At 44.2% G+C, this 21,219-nt stretch overlaps 1 protein-coding gene across 1 annotated transcript in view; it reads right to left on the reverse strand.

Annotated features, from left to right (window-relative positions):
* The window catches only part of LOC140491571 (multidrug and toxin extrusion protein 1-like), a 49,113-nt gene that overhangs the window by 8,103 nt on the left and 19,791 nt on the right, over positions 1–21,219 (reverse strand). The window contains exons 6-13 of the mRNA XM_072589961.1: positions 19,599–19,747; positions 18,013–18,055; positions 13,708–13,752; positions 11,399–11,496; positions 11,182–11,279; positions 10,446–10,559; positions 10,105–10,172; positions 8,762–8,870 (exon numbers count right to left, since the gene is read on the reverse strand). Coding sequence (XP_072446062.1) covers positions 8,762–8,870; positions 10,105–10,172; positions 10,446–10,559; positions 11,182–11,279; positions 11,399–11,496; positions 13,708–13,752; positions 18,013–18,055; positions 19,599–19,747 — 724 coding nt within the window. The remainder of the gene's footprint in view (positions 1–8,761; positions 8,871–10,104; positions 10,173–10,445; positions 10,560–11,181; positions 11,280–11,398; positions 11,497–13,707; positions 13,753–18,012; positions 18,056–19,598; positions 19,748–21,219) is intronic.

The following is a 21,219-nucleotide window of genomic DNA, read 5'->3' on the forward strand; positions in this document are numbered from 1 at the left end:
TCAACCATTTGACTGCGGTAGGAGGTAATGTCGTTTGATTTGCTCTCATTCCCCTTGTCAACCTCACACCCTGGAACAGTAACAGTGACTGATCTCCCCTCCCCAGCCCTCATTAATCCAGGTTGTTGGGTTTCAACAAAATCTAATCTGAGACCAGCTAACTTGGCAAAGATCAGGCATTAAGCATTCTGTGTACAGGTAATCCTGTCACCAAGTCACCCTTTATTTACACATGTACAGTACACTGGCTGTGGCCAATCAGCTCAGAGACAGTCCCCGAACTGAGGAGATCAGGAATCTCCTGTTTGTACGGGGCTCCCTGATTGGCTCAGGTTAACAACCCCAATCAAGGATCATAGAACATAGAACATAGAACATAGAAGAATACAGTGCATTACAGGCCCTTCGGCCCTCGATGTTGCGCCGATCGAAGCCCACCTAACCTACACTAACCCACTATCCTCCATATACCTATCCAATGCCCGCTTAAATACCCATAAAGAGGGAGAGTCCACCACTGCTACTGGCAGGGCATTCCATGAACTTACGACTCGCTGAGTGAAGAACCTACCCCTAGCATCAGTCCTATATCTACCCCCCCTTAATTTAAAGCTATGCCCCCTTGTAATAGCTGACTCCATACGTGGAAAAAGGTTCTCACTGTCAACCCTATCTAACCCCCTAATCATCTTGTACACCTCTATCAAGTCACCCCTAAACCTTCTTTTCTCCAATGAAAACAACCCCAAGTGCCTCAGCCTTTCCTCATAGGATCTTCCTACCATACCAGGCAACATCCTGGTAAACTTCCTCTGCACCCGTTCCAGTGCCTCCACATCCTTCCTATAGTATGGTGACCAAAACTGCACACAATATTCCAGATGCGGCCGCACCAGAGCCTTATACAACTGCAGCATGACCTCAGGACTCCGGAACTCAATTCCTCTACCAATAAAAGCCAGTACGCTATATGCCTCCTTCACTGCACTATTTACCTGGGTGGCAACTTTCAGAGATCTGTGTACATGGACACCAAGATCCCTCTGCTCTTCCACACTACCAAGTATCCGACCATTAGCCCAGTACCCCATCTTTTTGTTACTCTTACCAAAGTGAATCACCTCACACTTAACTACATTGAACTCCATTTGCCACCTTTCTGCCCAGCTCTGCAGCTTCTCTATATCCCGCTGTAACCTGCCACATCCTTCCTCACTGTCTACAACTCCTCCGACTTTTGTATCATCCGCAAACTTGCTCACCCAACCTTCTAACCCTTCCTCCAGGTCATTTATAAAAATGACAAACAGCAATGGTCCCAAAACAGATCCTTGCGGAACACCGCTAGTGACGGCACTCCAAGATGAACCTTTGCCATAAACTACTACCCTCTGTCTTCTTCCAGCCAGCCAATTCCTAATCCAAACCTCCAGCTTACCCTCAATGCCATATCTCTGTATTTTCTGCAGTAGCCTACCATGGGGGACCTTATCAAACGCCTTACTAAAATCCATATATACCACATCTACCGCTTTCCCCTCATCTACCTCCTTAGTCACCTTCTCAAAGAATTCAATAAGGTTTGTGAGGCACGACCTGCCCTTCACAAAACCATGCTCTCAAAGAAGAAAAAAATAGAAAATGATCACATAGTCAATGAGTTCCACCTGGCTCCAATCACTACATAAAATATTAATTAAAAACCAAAACGTCAGGAAAGCTAAGCAAACCAGGCAGCAACTGTGGAGGGAGAAAGAAAATCAATGTTTCAGATTGGTGACAATTCATTGGGACTGACAAAGAATAAGGATGGAACAGATTTGAAAGCTGAAGGAATACAGTCAGGAAAAAGAAACTGAGGACGGAAGGAAAGGGAATTTCTGTGTCAGGGTTGGAGACAGGAGAATCCTTTTTATCAACCATTAGTCTGCAATTAACCTCCAGGCCTGGCTTCACAAACAAACAGAAACTTGTTTGGTCTGTCCTTTTCCTTTAACCACAAGTCGTTCACAACGTTCAAAGGTCATCCTTCACTCACAATTCCCAATTGACAGTTCCAAACCAAAATTGATAAAAGAATAAAAATAAATATTTCAAAAAATCAGTGAGGGTTCTAACTGATACTGTTCCTCCATCTTGTCTTAAAATGTGTAGTTTCTTTGTGAGGTCTATCTTGGCAGCTAAATGGGTTTATGTTTATTTTAGGCTTTAGTGACCCAGTAAGGTGCACAATCATACTCAAGGTTAGTGTTAGAAATTTCCGGAGCTTTATTTTAAGCTTAAGGAATATACCCATAGTTTAGAGAGAATTTTTTTTTCAATTTGTTTTAGGTCCAGTTCTGCAATGTCCTTCCATGGACACACACACACAGACAGACACACACAGACACATATTATATATGTTCTAGTCTAGGAGCTAAAGGTGTTAGAGAAAGAGGTTTTGACATGAGTACTGTACAAGGATTGTTGTTGTGTCCTGTATAAGGGATTAACTTTAATTTTCGGGTTGTTTTAGAACTTGTAAAGGAATGAATTATACTTGAACTTTGTTTAAAACTCTTTGAATTAGTGTTACATGCATAAATATGAGTTTATTGTGTTTCTTTTTCATTTCTTTTGTTTAATAAACGTTAGCTTTACTTTTGAAACAAAATCTGCCACTTTGAGTTATTGTATTTCAGTGACATACCCCCTGGTTAAAACCAAAGCAAAATAAAATATGATTTATCAAGCTGGATCTCAGTCTGGGATCTGACTTTTCCAGCAACAACATGAGTTGGAATCGTCACAGTGTTTTCAAAGGAATGTCCAGCACAGCATTAAGAACAGCTGCTCTGGAGAAAGAAAATGTCCCTGAGTTGTGACTTCAATTCCCAGTCTAGAAAACCAGATAATCCTTCCCTGCAGCTTGCATATAACTGAGATTAACCTTTCTCAGCTTCAAATAACCTCTTCAGGGTTTATTCAAAAGCTTCTGGTCTGAACCTATTTGATATTCCTTGTTCTAAGTTATGTTTACTACCTCCTCTCTTCCATTGATTGAACCAGTCATATTCACCCAAGGGCTGCTGGAGAACAGCCTTAACCAGAAATTAAGAGAAAAAACAACTTTATTTTTAAACTGTGTGTCCCCTAAGCTTAAAAAAATGTAAGACCAAAAGTTTCTAACAGGAATCATGATGCACCATTGTTTATCTTGTCAGATGTAAACCCTCTTAATGTACAAGGAGAAAGTGAGGACTGCAGATGCTGGAGATCAGAGCTGAAAATGTGTTGCTGGAAAAGCGCAGCAGGTCAGGCAGCATCCATGGAACAGGAGAATCGACGTTTTGGGCATGAGCCCTTCTTCAGGAATGAGGAAAGCGTGCCAAGCAGGCTAAGATAAAAGGTAGGGAGGAGGGACTTGGGGGAGAGGCGTTGGAAATGCAATAGGTGGAAGGAGGTCAAGGTGAGGGCGATAGGCTGGAGTGGGGGTGGGGGCGGAGAGGTCAGGAAGAAGATTGCAGGTTAGGAAGGCGGTGCTGAGTTCGAGGGTTGGGACTGAGACAAGGTGGGGGGAGGGGAAATGAGGAAACTGGAGAAATCCAGTGGGAAGTGGAGGAGATGCGGTGGAGAGCATCGTCGACCACGTCTGGGGGGAAATTGCGGTCTTTGAAGAAGGAGGCCATCTGGGTTGTTTAGTATTGGAACTGGTCCTCCTGGGAGCAGATGCGGCAGAGACGAAGGAATTGGGAATATGGGATGGTGTTTTTGCAGGGGGCAGGGTTGAAGGAGGTGTAGTCTAGGTAGCTGTGGGAGACGGTCAGTTTATAGTAAATGTCCATGTTGATTCGGTCGCCCGAGATAGAAATGGAGAGGTCTAGGAAGGGGAGGGGGGAGTCTGAGACGGTCCAGGTGAATTTGAGGTCGGGGTGTAAGGTGTTGGTAAAGTGGATGAACTGTTCAACCTCCTTGTGGGAGCACGAGGCAGCACCGATACAGTCATCGATGTAGCGGAGGAAAAGGTGCGGGGTGGTGCCAGTGTAGCTGCGGAAGATGGACTGTTCCACATATCCTACGCAGAGGCAGGCATAGCTGGGGCCCATACGGGTGCCCATGGCTACTCCTTTGGTTTGGACTAAGTGGGAGGATTGGAAAGAGAGGTCGCTTTGGTTTGAAGGAAGTGGGAGGATTGGAGACCGCAATTTCCCCTCAGACCTGGTTGACGATGCTCTCCATTGCATTTCCTCCATTTCCCACTCCTCAGCCCTTGAGCCCCGCCCCTCCAATCGCCACCAGGACAGAACCCCACTGGTCCTCACCTACCATCCCACCAACCTCCATATACATCAAATCATCTCTCGTCATTTCCACCACCTCCGAACGGACCCCACCACCAGGGATATATTTCCCTCCCCTCCCCACCCCTATCAGCGATCCAAAAAGACCACTCCCTGCGTGACTCCCTCGTCTGGTCCACACCTCACACCAACCCAACCTCCACTCCCGGCACCTTCCCCTGCAATCACAAGAAATGCAAAACTTGCGCCTACACCTCCCTCCCCCTTACTTCCCTCCAAGGCCCCAAGGGATCCTTCCATATCAGTCACAAATTCACCTGCACCTCCACACACATCATTTACTGCATCCGCTGCACCCGATGTGGTCTCCTCTATATTGGGGAGACAGACCGCCTACTTGCGGAACATTTCAGAGAACACCTCTGGGACACGCATCAACCAACCCAACCGCCCCGTGGCTCAACACTTCAACTCCCCCTCCCACTCCACCAAGGACATGCAGGTCCTTAGACTCCTCCATTGCCAGACCATCGCAACACGACGGTTGGAAGAAGAGTGCCTCATCTTCCGCCTAGGAACCCTCCAACCACAAGGGATGAACTCAGATTTCTCCAGTTTCCTCATTTCCCCTCCCCCCACCTTGTCTCAGTCCCAACCCTCGAACTCAACACCACCTTCCTAACCTGCAATCTTCTTCCTGACCTCTCCGCCCCCACCCCCACTCCAGCCTATCGCCCTCACCTTGACCTCCTTCCACCTATCGCATTTCCAACGCCCCTCCCCCAAGTCCCTCCTCCCTACCTTTTATCTTAGCCTGCTGGACACACTTTCCTCATTCCTGAAGAAGGGCTCATGCCCAAAATGTCGATTCTCCTGCTCCTTGGATGCTGCCTGACCTGCTGCGCTTTTCCAGCAACACATTTTCAGCTCTTAATGTACAGTAAAGTTCATTAGTTCTGAAAAATATATCTCTATCCAGTTGCTTTAAAAGAAATCACCATGACTACAGAAATACTGATAAGTTAATCATTACACCCTTCATTTGCACAGGGAAATGAATATATCACAAACTCAAAATTCAAACATGCAAACATTGAGAGAATTGAGATTATAACATCATTTTAAGGATCCATCACTGCATCTACCAGGGCATGACACAGCTTCAGTCATAGTTTGGAATGAATTAGCTGATCTGGGCTAGGGATTGGCTGGGAGTGGGGATTGTGTGGGGTGGTAGAAATTATTCAATTGGTCTCAGTGTCCCAGTGTGAGGCAGAGTGAGAGGGAGTGGAATATATCCAGGATTTCATTTATCCTCAGCTTTCCATTGAGATCTTAGTCCAGTCATTTCCGACTTCTCCATTACACAGTCAGTAGGAGAGGTCTCTGATGATGGTTTTATTCAGTTTGCAATTCCATTAACAATTCTCCAATAATGAAGCAGCCTACACAAGGATCTGGATAACAGCCAGCCTTGACCTGGTAAATGACAGGTAATGTTTACACCACAGAGGTGCCAGGTTAATCACTATCTCAAGGATAGGACTTCCAGCCAGGTCCCTGTGACCTTTGGTGGCAAGACCATTGCTGAAGGTTTCTATAATTATGTGTCTGGGTAATGACGAACTTCCAGGAACCAATGTTAAAACCTTGGTTCGAAGAACATAGCAGTGAGTGGGTTACCTGGTTATTAAAGTCTCTCCATTATCTGCTCAAATCAAGGGTGTGATCGAACACTTACCAGTCCCCAGGTATAGCCACAACAACACTCAGCACCTTCTAATACTTGATTGTTCCCCTGGTGTCAGACTCAACTCTCACCATTTTCACTGTTTCTACATTGTGACTGCAATGTGTAGAATCTGGGCAATATAGCAAGATGCTGGTGTTACTCAGCAGTGTCTCCACCTCCTGCTGCTGCTGCCACAGACAGGGACACCATCACCAGCAAATGGCCATCCAACTCTCACACCATCCTGGCTTGAACTTTGTCATAGTCACTGGGTCAGAATCCAGGGTTTCCTGTTGAACATCATTGTGGCAGCCCCAACACTTTCCCAGGGAAACTACGAGGACGAAATGCAATGGCGACTGTGATATTGCAATCCTAGAACTAGTAGACTGTTTTTAAATGCTTCGTGGAAATGTCTTGTGTGTAGACATGAGGCTAGGACAGAATTGGGCTCAGCGATGATAAATCCTGCAGTCAAATAGCTCACACCAATTACTGTCCTGGCTCATAAACAAAGAAGGACCAATTTGGGAAGGTAATGGAGGATGCTGAGACCCGGAAACCTGTATCTCAGACAGGAGCTCGACCCTCTGGGTGGACGTAAAAGGTGAGAGCATTTAATCGATTGTGAGGATTACGTTATTTGATTATTCACAATTTAGTGAGTTCTGTAGTTACACTGCACAGATGTCAGCTTGGTACTTTCTATTTAAGACAGCGAGATGACCTGTCATGTTCTCGTAAATGAAGGGCTCCAACTTAGTCAGTCAGTCATGGTCAAGAGAACGTGAGGACTGCAGATGCTGGAGATCAGAGGCGAGAGTGTGGTGCTGGAAAAGCACAGCAGGTCAGGCAGCATCTGAGGAGCAGGAGAGTCGATGTTTCAGGCTTAAGCCCTTCATCAGGTATGGTGGGGAGAAGGGATTGCTGAGAGATAAATAGGAAGAGAGCTGTGGGACTGGGGGAAGGGTTCTGGGAAGGTGATCGGTAACTGAGGGTGAGGGGTAATGGTGATGGTTTGGAATGGAGGGTGAAGCCGATGGGTGGGAAGGATGATGGACAGGTAGGACAGGTCAAGAGGAGGGTTGGATCTGGGATGAGGTAGGGGAGGGGGAAATCAGGTAACTGGTGAAATCAATGTTGATCCCATGTGGTTGGAGGGTCCCAAGGCAGAAGATGAGCCGTTATTCCTCCAGACATTGGGTGGCTTTGATTTGGAGGAGGCCCAGGACTGGCATGTCCTTGGGGGAGTGGGAAGGAGAGTTGATGTGGTTGGCCACAGGGTGGTGAGGTTGGTTGGTGCATGTGTACCAGAGCTGTTCCCTGAAACGTTCCACAGCTATGTCACCGTCAATCACAGTCAGTCCAGTCACCGTCAGTCACCGTCACCGTCAGTCACAGTCACTCCAGTCACCGTCAGTCACAGTCAGTCACAGTCACCGTCAGTCACCGTCAGTCACAGTCACCGTCAGTCACCGTCAGTCACAGTCAGTCACAGTCAGTCACAGTCACCGTCAGTCACAGTCAGTCACAGTCACCGTCAGTCACAGTCACTCCAGTCACCGTCAGTCACAGTCACTCCAGTCACCGTCAGTCACAGTCACTCCAGTCACCGTCAGTCACAGTCACTCCAGTCACCGTCAGTCACAGTCACTCCAGTCACCGTCAGTCACAGTCACTCCAGTCACCGTCAGTCACAGTCACTCCAGTCACCGTCAGTCACAGTCACTCCAGTCACCGTCAGTCACAGTCACTCCAGTCACCGTCAGTCACAGTCACTCCAGTCACCGTCAGTCACAGTCACTCCAGTCACCGTCAGTCACAGTCACTCCAGTCACCGTCAGTCCAGTCACCGTCACTCCAGTCACCGTCACTCCAGTCACCGTCAGTCCAGTCACCGTCAGTCCAGTCACCGTCAGTCCAGTCACCGTCAGTCCAGTCACCGTCAGTCCAGTCACCGTCAGTCCAGTCACCGTCACTCCAGTCACCGTCACTCCAGTCACCGTCAGTCCAGTCACCGTCAGTCCAGTCACCGTCAGTCCAGTCACCGTCAGTCACAGACAGTCCAGTCACCGTCAGTCACAGACAGTCCAGTCACCGTCAGTCACAGACAGTCCAGTCACCGTCAGTCACAGACAGTCCAGTCACCGTCAGTCACAGACAGTCCAGTCACCGTCAGTCACAGACAGTCCAGTCACCGTCAGTCACAGACAGTCCAGTCACCGTCAGTCACAGACAGTCCAGTCACTCACCGTCAGTCACAGACAGTCCAGTCACTCACCGTCAGTCACAGACAGTCCAGTCACTCACCGTCAGTCACAGTCAGTCCAGTCACTCACCGTCAGTCACAGTCAGTCCAGTCACTCACCGTCAGTCACAGTCAGTCCAGTCACTCACCGTCAGTCACAGTCAGTCCAGTCACTCACCGTCAGTCACAGTCAGTCCAGTCACTCACCGTCAGTCACAGACAGTCCAGTCACTCACCGTCAGTCACAGACAGTCCAGTCACTCACCGTCAGTCACAGACAGTCCAGTCACAGACAGTCCAGTCACAGACAGTCCAGTCACAGACAGTCCAGTCACAGACAGTCCAGTCACAGACAGTCCAGTCACCGTCAGTCACAGTCGAGTCACTGTCAAACAGTCACAATTAAACGATCAGTTAATTAATAAAAGCCTAAACACATGTGTATATCTTCCGTGAGCTAACATATGGAATCCCTTATCAGTTTAAATTGCAGAGACTCACCAATGCATAATAAAGCGATTTTTGCATAGTTTACAGCCTGTTGTGGATTACTGGCACCCAGTGCATTCCCCACATGAATAGTTGCAGACACACCGTACCCTACAGAGAGCTGCAAAGCAAGAACAGCAATAGTTAATTGTGTACTATTCTCTTCCCTCCAACATAATCGGAAAGGAACTGCTCTGTCAATGAACTGGCTTCAGTGATGTGTATTGTGCACTAGCACAGGGATCATATGGAGGACAGTCATACATTACCAATTGTCCATGGACTAAAATTTGGGAATCACCATTTTAATTTGATCTTAGATTCAGATAAATGTTTGGCGCAACATTGTGGGCCAAAGGGCCTGTACTGTCCTGTGCTGTTCTATGTTCCAAGATTTGGAGATGCCGGTGTTGGACTGGGGGGTACAAAGTTAAAAATCACACAACACCAGGTTATAGTCCAACAGGTTTAATTAGAAGCACTAGCTTTCGGAGTGTCGCTCCTTCATCAGGTGATAGTGGAGGGCTCAATCTTAACACAGAATTTATAGCAAAAATAAAAATTAGTAAATTGTGTGATTTCTAACTATGTTCCAAGACACTGTTTAAAACTCCCACATTTTGACAAAGCTCCTGGTCAATTGTCCTGATATCTCTTTAACAAATAATGATGGATATTGCTCCTGTGGGGTCTATTGGGAAATACACTTTCTAAAAATATTATTATGCTGAAGAGTGAAGGGAGGTACTAGGAAGTTCTTTCACTTTAGCGTCTCGATGACTGGTTGAAAATGATGTGAATGATCCAGATGGGTGCCAGTTAGATGCTGTTAAAGCCCTAGGGTTATTTCAGTGCTACCTCTTTATCCAGACATGAAGGACAAAGCAGTTAGGTTACAAGAAACACGGAGAGGGCTATTGGAACATGGAGTTCTATAACGTAAAGAGCTATTGACAGAGAGGAAGAAGCCATAACCTAATTTAAACTGGAATTGTATAAGTATTAGAAAAAGAAGAACATAAAACAATATGATGGAGGGGGAAGCAATCTGATTAGTGAAGATTTCAGGAGCTGAAGAGCTCGACCCACTGCAGACAAAATGTGCTGAATGGTCTCCTTTGCATACCTTTTGGTGGCTCTTCAGGTATACAGTTATCAAGAACAAATTCATTCAGGTATACAGTTATCAATAACAAATTCATTCAGGTACAGGTAAAAAAGGAAAAACTTCAGCCTTAATTTGGTGCCTTAGCCACGTTGGAAAGTGGACTTTTCTTCCCTTTTTGAATTATTGCTTTAGTTAAAAACGCTGTTAAGCATGTAAGTAATATACTTTGACAGAATTTCATCCTCACCCTGTACGCTATTGTGATAATCTGAAAAATAATAGACTGGGCTCCAAGTTGAACTTCATTAATTAACCCTGCAAGCAAGAAAGAACAAATAGAAAATTCAACTTTATTAAAGCAACCTAACATTTGCAGAGACAAAGAAAAAATGTGGAATAAACATTTCAACAGAAGGCAAACCAATTTCTTGTGTTTTTGTTTTGTCTTGGGAGTGAACGCCCACATCGAGTTACCCTCCAATCATTGTCTCTACCTCTACCCTCCTGTAATATTACCAATTTATTACTGCGCCTCTAATGTAGTGGAAGGTATGATTTTTTTCTTTAGCAATGAGGTAGTTTATTTACCTACAAGGAACATGCCAATATGAAAAGACCACCATTCGATACACATCATGACCATGCTGGGAACTGCCAGCCGTAGAAAGGGACCCCATTCCTGCAGGCAGTCAGTGGACCATCCTACAGAGACAACAACGGAGTTACTAACACAGCACAGAAAGCACCTGAGAAGCGCATATACAGAAAGGAAGATAGGGCAGACCAAAAATAAAGCACATTATTATCATCCAACTCAACTCAGTTTTCAAACTGACCCTGAGGATTTTCCTCTGGCTCCTTTAGCCATAAAATGTGTCACTGTTAGGGGTGATTATATAATGTGTGAGGAACAGCACTCACAGGGAGTGCTTCATGGAAATTATAGCAGCGCAGTTCTGTAGGGATACATTTGCCCGGGATCCCCTCCATGGTCTGTAGTCTGTTGACTTTCCCTGTCGAGACTCAAACAGGAAACGTGGTCCATGGTTGGCAAGAAGTTGGCAGCATCCAGAGGAATGTAACAGAGCATGAAACAGGAAAGGGAGGGTAGAACCAGAGACAGAAAATAGGAAACTGATCAATAAATAAGGAGCTTCAAGCAAGTGGGAGTTTTACAAGGAGAGAGAATCAGAAACCCTGTCCAATGTTTCTCTTCATAGGTTTCATTGGGAAGGGGAATTGGACAAAGTGTATATCTGGTGGACAATTGGATATTGTCCATTTCATATCATTGCCCAAAGTGTGATATTCCCCCAAGTCCTACCTTCCCAAGTCTTCTCATGCAACCTTTTCCATCGAATGTATACAAATAGGAAAATCACTTGACAGTACTGAGAAGCCACATTCGCAGCTGCTGAGCCCCTGGAAAAAAGCAAGATGTTTGCAAAAATAAAGGCAGTTTCAAATAATGTCTACATCATCACTCCACAACACTTTCATTGAACAGATTCTCTTTGAAACAAAAGGTTTATGCTACTTACGGCACTCCTAGCATCAGCACAAATAGCAAGAGGTAATTGATGACAGTATTGAAGATGTTAGTTAAGAAACCAATGATCATCTGAGGCAGGATGATCCCCTGGGAACAAAACAATACAGTTATTCATGGAATTGCTCACCAGTACACCAATAACATGGTGCCAAGATGGAGGGAAGACAGACTGCAATTGTTCTCCCATTGCCAATGTTTGTGATACCTTTCCCTCCTCCAAAATCAAGTGAATAACTTCAGCCTCATTTAGATCAGACCCATTGCTGGAACATCTGTGATTGTAGGTGTGGACAAATTGGCAGCACAGTGTGAGCATTGCTGCCTTACAGCACCGGAACCCGAGTTCAATTCCACCTTCGGGCAACTGTGGAGTTTGTACAATCTCCTTGTGTCTGTGTGGTTTCCTCTGCGTGCTCTGGTCTTGCCCATGGTCCAAACTTGTGCAGGTCAGGTGGACTGGCTACACTAACTTGCACATAGTGTGCAGGCTGGGTGGATTAGCCATGAGAAATGCAGGGTTGAAGGGATAGAAGGTCTGGGTGGGATGCTCTTCCGAGTGTGGACTCGATGGGCTGAATAGTCTCCTTCCACACTATAGGGAGTCTGTGAAATTGCCCACATTTGCAGTTGAATCACCAAATGTAAGTGCTTCAGGGAGCTACTCTACCTATCATTGTGGTTTCCAGAGTGCAGGAGATTTTAATTCACTGATTTCAGACAATAGGCTGTTATGTCGCTGATATGCAAGACCTTCAACATCCCCCCCATTTCAGACTGTCCAAGTTAGTTTCAACAATAGAACAAACCAACAACAAGGGAATGTCTGAATTCTTCCTTTGAGGGTTTGTACCTTAATGGGTGCATGTGTGCATGCTATTGGCAACTATAAGTCTTAGAGCTCACCACCAATTAACCACACCGGTCATGTCAGCACCATGAAGACAAGGCAAATTGGACAATGGGTCAGCAATTCTCTCAAATCCTCTCCAGAGTCTGAATGTCTTGAATCTAGTGGAATATTGAATAAGTGCTTTATTTGTTTCTCTAGACTCAGCTTCTACCTGCGTTAGCACTGGCAACACGTAAAGGTAGCAGCTGTATGTATGCATCTATAGGATCCGTAGCATCTGTAGGATGCATTGCAGATACACATCCAGCTTCTGTTTGATAGAACAGCCATAGCAATGTCTCTGCCATAAAAACAAACACTAGGATAACAACATAATGGGAAGACCATCCTGTGCACCCTTCCTTTCGCCCCACACCATCCTGAAGAGTTGGTCCTTCATTGTCCTGGGGGTCAATAGCTTCGAATTTCCGTCCTCAAGGAAGCACAGGCACTACACAGACTGCAAGAAAAGACTTACCGTCATCTCAGTGTGGGCATTGAATGTGTTTTTTTTAAACTATTGCTCATGTCCTGAGAGCAAACTGAAAGAAGGTCAGACGTCAGCCAATGGGAGAATTGAGCATCAAAATGTTAATGCTGAGGGGTTTCTTCCGACAATCAGCTGGAAACTGATAAACTAACTTAAAAAATACAAAGATACACTGTAGTAATTTTACATTCATAGTCTCAGTGACAATCTGTCGAAGCAGAGCAAGACGGAAACCAGCTGATGTTTAACCCGTTATTTCCGTGGAATGAAAATTAAGCAGTTTCGAGATTCACATTCAACTCCACCATGATTACTGTGCTGGCAAAGGAAGCGGTAATATTCCCATTCAATCCCTTTGGGCTGGGAAACCACGGATATTCATTTAGCCACAATTTTGAGGGGATTAGTACTGACACATTTAAGGTAAAAGCAGATAAGCCAATTCAATTGAAAAGCACTGAAGGATACGTTGATCACGTTAAATGAAGCTTCCCATTTGACATAAAGATTACATACTGGCCCAGAAATCTTTTTAGGTTTAGTCACCTTTTATCCAATTTGCTCATGAAATGATTTGAATCAACTGCTGAATTGCAATTGGTCAACAGGAAATCAAAACCAATGGCTCCCTAATGATATTGTATTGTGATCTATTAGAGAAGTCACCATAGACCTCCTGGACCGTGGGGCTGCTGTCTCATTGGACAGGGGTGTCTGGCGCTGGTTTAACCTAAAGGCCATCACACCTTGGGCGAGGGGAGAGGTTGAGAAGGAGAGTTCTTCATGGTAACCTCAGCCAGTGTGAGAATTGAACCCATACAGTTGGTGTCTCTCTGTATTACAAACCAGCCATCCAAGTTAAACAACCCCTTATTTATTAAAGTAATTTCATCCACACTCCCACATTAATTGAGTTTACCTGGTTCTGAAGGTATTTGACCTCTAAGGTATAAAGAAACGCTGCCTAAGAAAGAATATTGAAAATAGTTAGGATCGGACAATGTGTCCATCACTGTTGAAATGGTAAAGAAATCTAGACTCATACTCCTTTGAAGTTTTGAACCAGAACTGCTTTGGAAATATGCCCAATGGTCCAAGCTATAGCAGCCTAGAACTTGAAAAGTCCAAATACACATTACTGATTCTGTTCGCCGAGCTGGGAATTTGTGTTGCAGACATTTCGTCCCCTGTCTAGGTGACATCCTCAGTGCTTGGGAGCCTCCTGTGAAGCGCTTCCGGCATTTATAGTGATTTGTATCTGCCGCTTCCGGTTGTCAGTTCCAGCTGTCCGCTGCAGTGGTCGGTATATTGGGTCCAGGTCGATGTGGACACAGAAGCGCTTCACAGGAGGCTCCCAAGCACTGAGGATGTCACCTAGACAGGGGACGAAACGTTTGCAACACAAATTCCCAGCTCGGCGAACAGAACCACAACAACGAGCACCCGAACTACAAATCTTCTCCCAAACTTTGAACACATTACTGAGCTAGTTAGCACTTTTACTTGTTGGTCAGCAGGTTGTGGCTTCAAGTCCCATTTTAGAAACTCAAACACAAGAATCAAGGCTGACATACTTAGTGCAGCTGAGAGAGTGCTACACTATCTGGCTTTCAAATAAATCAGCAGACCAAGGATAAATTAACAACTCTACTATAATTAGCCTCAGGGAAGAGTGATCATGATTATGATGAAACTTTATGTCAAGTTTGAACGCAATGTTGTGAAACTTGAATTTCAGATGAAGCTTAAACTGAGACAAAGTAAACCATATGAGGTGAAAGTTAGCCAAGTTAGATTTAGGAATTAATTTGAAATACCTGATGGTAGGGTCACCAATGACAAACATTTAAAGAATTAGCTCAGAATGCAGAAAGATCATACTAAAACATGAAACCCTCATAGGCAAAGTGTTGCAAACATAGAAAACAAGTTAAAAGTAGATTTTTTTTTTAAGGAAGAGGCTTCAAGTCAGTGGGAAAAGAAAAATATACACACAGAAAGCAGTGATTAGAGAATTTCAAACTGCAGTGGGACCGCATATGTACTGGGAGTAGTGTAGAGATATTTGTGTAAGTTATCTTCGCTGTATTGACTATTTCAAATGAAATTCATTGTTTTGGCTGCAATATCATTTGCATAATTCATTACTGTTGAGTTGGGATTGGATTGTCATGGCAAAGGTTTCACGTTGTCAGACTATGTCCATCAGGTGGTGACTCATTTCGTTCTGATATTTTCCTAATCAATCTGTTCAGAGATGTTCAGACACACCTTTGGAGCTGTGGGACATGAACCTGGGCCTCCTGGCTGACAGGTAGGGATACTGCCATTGCATGTTGCTGGGAGTATGAGGGATAGAAATGGCAAGATTAGGGTACCATGGATGACAGGTGAAATTGTGAGACTAGCTAAGAGGAAAAACAAACCATACATAAGGTCTACGCGACTGAAAACAGATGAAGCTTTGGAAGAATATCGGGAAAATAGGACCAATCTGAAATGAGGAAATAAAAGGGCTAAAAGGGGCCATGAAATATCTTTAGCAAACAGGGTTAAGGAAAATCCCAAAGCCTTTTATTCGTATATGAGGAGTAAAAGGGTAACCAGAGAAAGGGTTGGCCCACTCAAGGACAAAAGAGCAAAGTTATACGTCGAGTCAGAGAAAATAGGTGAGATTCTTAAGGAGTACTTTGCGTTAGTATTCACCAAGGAGAAGACCTGACTGATGTTGAGGTTCGGGGTAGATGTTTGATTACTCTCAGTCAATTTGGCATAAGGAGGGAGGAGTGTTGGATATTCTAAAAGGCATTAAAGTGGACAAGTCCCCAGGTCCGGATGGGATCTATCCCAGATTACTGAGGGAGGCAAGAGAGGAAATAGCTGGCGCCTTAACAGATGTCTTTGCAGCATGCTTGAGCATGGGTGAGGTCCAGGAGGACTGGAAATTTGCTAACGTCCCCTTGTTTAAGAAAGATAGCAAGGATAGACTGGTGAGCTTGGCATCAATGGTAGGGAAGCTGCTGAAGAATATATGGAGGGATAGGATCTATTCCCATTTGGAAAAAAAAGGACTCACCAGTGATAGGCAACATGGCTTTGAGCAGGGTAGTTAATGTTTTACCAACTTAATTGAATTCTTTGAGGAAGTGACAAATTGATTGATGAGGAAAGGGCTGTAGATGTCATATACATGGACTTTAGTAAGGCATTTGATAAGATTCCCCATAGTAGGCTGATGGAGAAAGTGAAGTTGCATGGGGTCCAGGGTGTACTAGCTAGAGGGATAGAAAACTGGTTGGGCAACAGGAGACTGAAAGTAGTAGTGGAAGGGAGTTTCTCAAAATGGAGAACTGTGACCAGTGGTGTCCTGCAGGGATCCGTGCTGGAACTACTGTTGTTTGTGGTCTACATAAATAATCTGGAGGAAGGTGTTGGTGGTCTGATTAGCAAGTTTGCAGATGACACTAAGATTGGAGCAACAGATTGTGAAGAGAACTGTCAGAGAATACAGCAGAATATAGATAGATTGGAGAGTTGGGCAGAGAAATGGCAGATGGAGTTCAATCTGGGCAAGTGCAAGGTGATATATTTTGGAAGATCAAATGCTAGACTGCACCATATGGTAAATGGAAATGTCCTGGAGAAAATTGATGTACAGTGAGATCTGAGTGTTCCCTGAAGGTGGCAATGCAGGTCAGTGGAGTGGTCATGAAGGCATAGGGCATTGGATGTGGTATTCAGTACAAGAGTTGGAGGTCATGTTACAGTTGTATAAGACTTTGGTTCGGCCACATTTAGAATTCTGTGTATAGCTGTGGTCGCCACATTACCAAAAGGATGTGGACGCTTTGGAGAGGGTGCAGAGGAGGTTCATCAGGATGTTGCCTGGTATGGAGGATGCTAGCTATAAAGAGAAATTGAGTAGATTAGGATTATTTTCATTAGAAAGAAGGAGTTTGAGGGATGACTTGATTGAAGTTTACAAAAGCATTAGAGATATTGACAAGGTGTATAGCAAGAAGCTTTCTCCCCAGAGTGGGGGACTCAATTACTAGGGATCATGAGTTCAAGGTGAGGGGGGAAAATTTAGGGGAGATATGTGTGGAAAGTTCTTTATGCAGAGGGTGGTGGGTGCCTGGAACGCGTTGCCAGCAGAGGTGGTAGAGGCAGGCATGACATTGTCATTTAAGATGTATCTAGACAGACACATGGATGGGCAGAGAGCAGAGGAATACAGCTCCTTAGAAAATAGGCGACAGGCTTAGATAGAGGATTTGGATTGGTGCAGGTTTGGAGGGCCGAAGGACCTGTCCCTGTGTTGTAATTTTCTTTGTTCTTTATTCTGCACCTCAAGAGCTCTCCCTACAGGGGGTGTAGCAGTTCGTGTTGGAGAAGGCAGTGGTGGAATGGGATTTATGCAAATCACAATGATGCAATAAGTAAGAGAGAAGTTACCAGCTGAGGATGAGAATGTGAAGCAAGAGGGGTTAGGCCCGACATTAGTGAGCTGTATTTGAGAACCTTCTATACAAAGGAGTGTTATGGTATCTAAGAAATCGAACAGCCTTCCTTAGAGTTATAAGCAAGCAGCCTCAGCATATGCACAAACTCATACCACCTTGAGATACTCCAGATCACCCTCTCAATGTGAATGTAACAGCATTGGTTTAAGGCACTGGATAAAACGTACAGCATCTCGGTGAAGTGCTGAAACTCTATAGCAAGTCTTTGGTTGGCTTAAGACGTCTTCCAGCACCAAGCCATGGGTTATCAGTCAAAGATAGTTTAATCAATATTACAACACATGTGGAGCAGATGAGACATGAACCTAGGCCTCCTATTCCAGAGATAGGGGTACTACCACTGTGCCACAAGAGATCTTATGGATCCAGCAGTTTTCTTTTACTGAACTCCAATTTCACCACCTGCCCTGGTGGATTTGGAATACAGATCTTTGGAATGTTACCTGACTCTGTAGATGACTAATCCAGTCACAATACCACACAGCCATCATCTCCCAAATAGGGCCAGCGGTCATTATGCCTCCCATTTGTGGCCTCCCCTAGTTGGTCAAACTGACCTGACCAGATTGGTTTAATGGATCTATCCAGTTAGTCACAGGTGGACCCACTTTGCAGACTGTCTACATTTTGGGTGATGAATAACTTTTGCTGTCTATTGATCTGTCTGCTTGCGTGTTCGCTATTGATAACAATTTACTTACAGGAAGACCAGGGATGAATATCGTCACATAGCTTTGTGTTAACCTGCAAGAAAAATAAGTGATACTGTTCACCATAATCAAAACATAGAGCTTCGCCACCTCTCACCAATGGTAAATTCAAACTCTGTCATGAAGCACATATGAGTCAATGAGGCTGTAGGTAAGATCTACTACATTGTCGAGTCACAGTCAGACTGCTAGGCAAAACACAAAATGTTGCTTTGGAGATTGACCTGAGGCAACACTGATGTTTCTGCTGTTATTTAGTCTGGCACAACATTGGTCCAGGCAAGCAATTAACATTTGTTTTGTCGTCTAATGGGAACATACAAAAGAGGAGCAGCAGACCATTAAGCCCCTAGAGCCTGCTCTGCCATTCATTAAGATCATGGCTGATCTCTCTGCGTTTTGAATGCCACATTCCCATCTACTTCCATTGACTCCCTACTTAACAAAAATCTTTCAACTTTTATCTCAAACATATTCAATGGCCCAGCCTCAGAGGCTGAGGTCCAGAGGCACACAATGCTTTGGGAGAAGCAAATTCTCCTCATCTCTGTTCTGGCAGAGTGTTCCAACTTTTAAATCAGAGCCCTCTAGTTCTGGACTTACCCCACAAGAGGCAACATATGTTCCATCGTCCCTTTCTCAAGTTCTTTCAGGGTCGTATGCGTTTCCATCAAGTAACCCCTCACTCTTCTGAACTCTAGTGGGAATAATCCCTATCCATCCAACATTTCCTCATAAGACAAACCAATTTCCAAGTAACAATTTAATAAACCTCCTCTGAACCACCTCCAATACATTTGCATCCCTCCTTAAATAAGGAGACTTAAAACATACATAGTGCACGAGATGTGGTCTCACCAATGCCAAGTATAACTGAAACATAACAACGGTACTTTTAGGTTCAATTCCTCTTGTAGTGCAGGAAAGCATTCTCTTAGCCTTCCTGATTATGTGCTGTATCGGCATACTAACTTTTTCTGTTTCATGTATCAGGACATCTTAATCCCTCTACAACTCGGAATTCTGCAGTAATTCTCCCTTTAAATGATACACTTTATTTTAATTCTTCCTGCCAAAGTGTACAGCTTCCCATTTTATCACAATCTGCCAGATGTTTGCCCCCTTGCTCAGCCTATCCATATCCAGGCACAATCTCCTCATGTCTTCTTCACCACACACTTTCTTATCTAGCTTGGTGTTGTCTGCTAATTTAGTTACCATGGCTTCACTCTCCTGATTGAAGCTATTAGTGTAAACTGTAAATGACTTACAACATCCCATTAATATAGTCCAACAGGTTTATTTGAAATCACAAGCTTTCTGAGCGCTGCTCTTTCATCAGGTGAAGTGTCCCTTTATCTGACAAAGGACAGCACTCCGAAAGCTTTTGATTTAAAATAAATCCGTTGGACTATAACCTGGTGTCATGTGACTTCTGACTTTGTCCACCCCAGTCCAACACCAGCACCACCACATCGTTAATATATGTAGGGGAGCAAGTTCCTTCATTATGTGGCTGGTCAGGGTACCTGCAAGATGGAATAAAATTGCAAATGAGAAATGGACAAGGTTCTCACTTGGCTACTGCAGGAGACTGTTTGAAAGCCAATAAAATGTGCTCGATGTTGATGAAGAGAGCCCAGCAGGGGAAGCAGACGATCAGGAGAATGAGAATCCCTCTTTGGAGAATCACTCCAATTCGCTTCAGGTTCTTACTGCCATAGGTCTGAAAGTAAACATAAAGGATTTGTAAAAGTAAATTGGATCAATATTAACTGTTACATCACTATCAAATAGACAGTACTTTTCGATAATAACTGCAGCAACATTGCAAATCAAAAGATAATTAAAATAATTCTATCCCTTAACCAAAGCCGGATTAGAACGAATGTAAACCATTCCTGTTCATCACTTAACATGCGCTCAGAGTCAGAAAGTGTGGTGCTAGAAAAGCACAGCCAGTCAGGTAGCATCCGAGGAGCAGGAGAATCGCCGTTTTGAGCTCTTCATCAGGAATGTTGTTTATTGAAACCACAATGAATCTAAAACATATTATGTACACTTCAAGCAACTGCCTCTTTGTCGATACATTTCAAATACCTCTATTTAGACTTCAGCGTATAACCATCAGTCTAAACAGCTATCAGATTCTTTCTTAACTGCTAATCAACAAAACATTAACAGCTGAGGTGAGACCAGTCCAAATAGCCTCTCTTGGTTGGGGATAAGTGTTTGAAAGCCAAGTCCACATCATTTTAACTTGTCATTTCAGCATCTCTTAATTCTGTGTCCAAAGCCAGTTAGATTGTGTGCTAGCCATATCTATTCCTTTCGGTTTTTCAGAACACTGGTTATTATGTTCTCTTAAATTTCTTTCAAAGAATTTACTACAGGTGTTCCTGATTTGCAAATATCCGATTTATCAGCGCTCATATTTTTTTCTCACTTGCACAAGCATCCATTCCCTCCACCACTGACGCTCAGTCATGTGTATTATCTACAGGATGCACTGTACAAATTCATGAAAGATCCTCAGACACCACCTTCCAAATTGATGACCACTAGAAGGACAAGGACAGCAGATACATGGGAACATCACTACCTGCAAGTTCTCCTCAAAGCCACTCATTGGTGTGGGTCTGGAGTCACATGTAGGCCAAGCTGGGTGAGGATGAACATTCCTGATGAAGCGCTTAAACTTGAAACATCGACTCTCCTGCTCCTCGGATGCTGCCTGACCAGCACCACACTTTTTGACTCTGATCTCCATCATCTGCAGTCCTCACTTTCTCCTAGGTGAGGATGGTAGACCACCTTTCCTAAAGGACATTAGTGAGCCAAATAGGTTTTCCTGATAATCAGTAATAGCTCCATGGTCATCAGTAGATTCTTAATTCCAGACTTTTTTTATTCAATTCAAATTACACTATCAGCCGCGACAGTCCTCAGAACTTTAGCGGACTTTCTGGATTAATAGTCTACTGATTAAACCACCAGGCCATTGGCTCCCGAACTTATAAATGTGATCCCATACCCATAATTTTAAAGACTAGATGTATGAACATTTCTATACTTACAAACTTTGGCTTTATATTGCTCTGTATTGTGTTCCAATTTGCATATAAATCAACTCAAAGATGGACTCCAGAGTGGAACCCTTTCACAACCCAGAAACTAACTGTATCGGCTTTTTTGTTT

Source organism: Chiloscyllium punctatum, chromosome 19, assembly GCF_047496795.1.
Source record: "Chiloscyllium punctatum isolate Juve2018m chromosome 19, sChiPun1.3, whole genome shotgun sequence".
In the NCBI taxonomy this organism is placed as follows: Eukaryota; Metazoa; Chordata; class Chondrichthyes; order Orectolobiformes; family Hemiscylliidae; genus Chiloscyllium; species Chiloscyllium punctatum.